This window comes from Cryptomeria japonica, chromosome 3, assembly GCF_030272615.1.
Source record: "Cryptomeria japonica chromosome 3, Sugi_1.0, whole genome shotgun sequence".
Classification (NCBI taxonomy): Eukaryota; Viridiplantae; Streptophyta; class Pinopsida; order Cupressales; family Cupressaceae; genus Cryptomeria; species Cryptomeria japonica.
This window is the reverse complement of record NC_081407.1, coordinates 833,339,708-833,341,804: the sequence shown is the minus strand read 5'-3', so window position 1 is coordinate 833,341,804 and position 2,097 is coordinate 833,339,708. Positions and strand designations below refer to the sequence as shown.

Here is a 2,097-nt window from a genome sequence, read left to right as displayed (position 1 = left end):
CTGAAAAAAAAACCGTTCAAAACATGCCGAAAAAAATTCTTTCGCCTTTTCCTTCCACCGTTTTCACTGTTTTTCTCCTCCCATGTGTTAAAGCATTATGATATTTTGGCAAGGGTTATTTGTAAGCCTGTAAGCTTGTTTGAAGATGGATTCATTCAATTCTCTATTTATATCTGCAGCCTCCTATGGGTAAATGTTCTTCAGATCTACCAAATGCCCTTTGGCGTCAAGCAGTATATGAGCAGGAATTAACTCCAGGAAGTCATTAATCTCCTTTCCAACTTCGAGAATCTGCGAAGCACTGTTCATGTGACTCTGAGAAGTTTATTTAAGTTTTAAGTTTTGTCTTTGAAATTTGTAAATATTGATTGTTACAATTAAATTCTGAAAAATTAATATAGTAAACATATTAATCATCTCATATATAAATTAAGAGTGCATCTTATTATATCTAGCTCTGTCAAACTAAATTCTAGTTTAGATTGAAATGCCATATATTTTCTTTTTTACAGCTTCGTTTTTAAATAAATTTTGAAATCTGCCTCAATTCCATCATCCATGACAATTCTGAAATGCAAATCCTAACATTTCATGTGAAAATTGAGAAGATACATTCCATCATCCCATAATAATTCTAAAAAGAGAATCTTAACATTTCATGTGAAAACTGAGAAGATACATCATCGGAATTTTCTGATATAGAAATCAATACGATTGCTACATCATCGAAAACTATAACTTATATCGTAACACCGCAGCAATATGCAGCATGCGCAACTACTTCATATCTAGAATATCATTATTTGGATTCTGTTTATGAAACCCTACACAAAAGAAAAAGCAAAACCATTCTTGCCAACACCGTCACAGACCGGGATGCAGAGGAAATAATTCCAAAGTTCTCACGTCAGACGGATCTACCGATGAATACCGGCGATCTCCTTCTTCCTGCATATTAATACACATTCCTCAGAAATTTGCAACAATCTTATTAATTTGAAAGACAGGCCAGAATATGTAAACGCGCTTTCATACCTCTACATAGCTTTTCTCAGATGACCTCTTCTTCGAACGGAAAAGCGAAGTCCAATTTCTCGCCTTGAATACTGAGGGCAATCTTGAGGCTAAAATATGCATTTTTTAGGTTAGTTTTAAAAACTGTTAAAAACAATGTAAGAAACAACAAGAACAGAATCTGTGTGTGTGTGCGGCTACTCACATGATTCTTTCATCCGTTTCTCTCTGGCAGTGGCATTCTGAAACCAGTAGAAAACGTTCTTGCCTTGCACATGAGGACCATGCCCCTGCAGATCTGCAGTAATGCGCTCTATTTCCTCCAAACATGGCTTTCTCGTTCCATTCGCGAAAAGAGACTCCAATATTCTCATCTGATTGTCGGTTGGCTTCCATCTACTACAACTACTCCTCACGCTTGCACTCTCAACAGCACTTCCAGATCTTATAAGCCTGGAATCTGCAGAAAACAAAATAATAGAATTATTCTACCGAATTGAAAAAACTCGATAATGCGAACAACCCATTTCGTTTTATAACGACCCAGCTCGTTTACCTGCAGCAGATCCGCGATCCATTATCTTGTGCGGCCCTAAACTTGAAATATCCTTATACAACTTCTAAAACCCTAATGAGCTCACACAGGTAAGAATCTCAGGTAACTTCAAAGCCGATAGTGAATGGAGAAACAAGATGGGTGGTATAAATAAGCACAGTGCGAGGGGGTCGTTGAAAAATAAATAAATGAGTTTGAAAGTTGATTGGTTGAAAAAGTTAGGGTTGTAATTTTGGGAAGGAGGAAAACGTGTACGGTGGAAGGGAAGAGCTCTCCACCGTTTAATCGAATAACTTAATGAGTTACGAGGTAAATTAAGAGTAGTAGGATCATGCTAAAGGGTCTGCTGATATAGTTTTAATTATCACAATGTGTGGTATTATAGTTTAAAAGATTAGAATTTGTTGTTTTCAATATCGGAACTTGTTATAGTGGAATCAAAGTCAATGCTAATATGTGAAAGTTTGTTAGATATTGGAAAGTGAAGATTAGAGATAGGCTTGAGAAGGATGTGTATAATTTTCAAT

The 2,097-nt window shown here is 36.1% G+C and overlaps 1 protein-coding gene across 1 annotated transcript; it reads right to left on the bottom strand.

Moving 5' to 3' along the window:
• Window positions 1-743: 743 nt before the first annotated feature.
• On the bottom strand, window positions 744-1,652 carry LOC131054773 (WUSCHEL-related homeobox 7-like). Its single transcript, XM_057989363.2, has 4 exons — window positions 1,571-1,652; window positions 1,220-1,474; window positions 1,036-1,124; window positions 744-948 (listed from the first exon to the last, which is right to left on the bottom strand). Exons 1-4 carry the CDS (start codon window positions 1,590-1,592, stop codon window positions 865-867), a joined length of 450 nt encoding a protein of 149 aa, XP_057845346.1. The 5' UTR covers window positions 1,593-1,652; the 3' UTR covers window positions 744-864.
• Window positions 1,653-2,097: the final 445 nt, after the last annotated feature.

What these genes read in the sequence shown, in the direction of transcription:
- LOC131054773 (XM_057989363.2), bottom strand. Translation starts at nt 1,592, where the DNA reads ATGGATCGCGGATCTGCTGCAG. An exon ending in GAAACGGATGAAAGAATCAT is followed by an intron (nt 1,125 to 1,219) that starts GTGAGTAGCCGC and finishes TGCATATTTTAG; the next exon opens with CCTCAAGATTGCCCTCAGTA. An exon ending in CTGAGAAAAGCTATGTAGAG is followed by an intron (nt 949 to 1,035) that starts GTATGAAAGCGC and finishes ATTAATATGCAG; the next exon opens with GAAGAAGGAGATCGCCGGTA.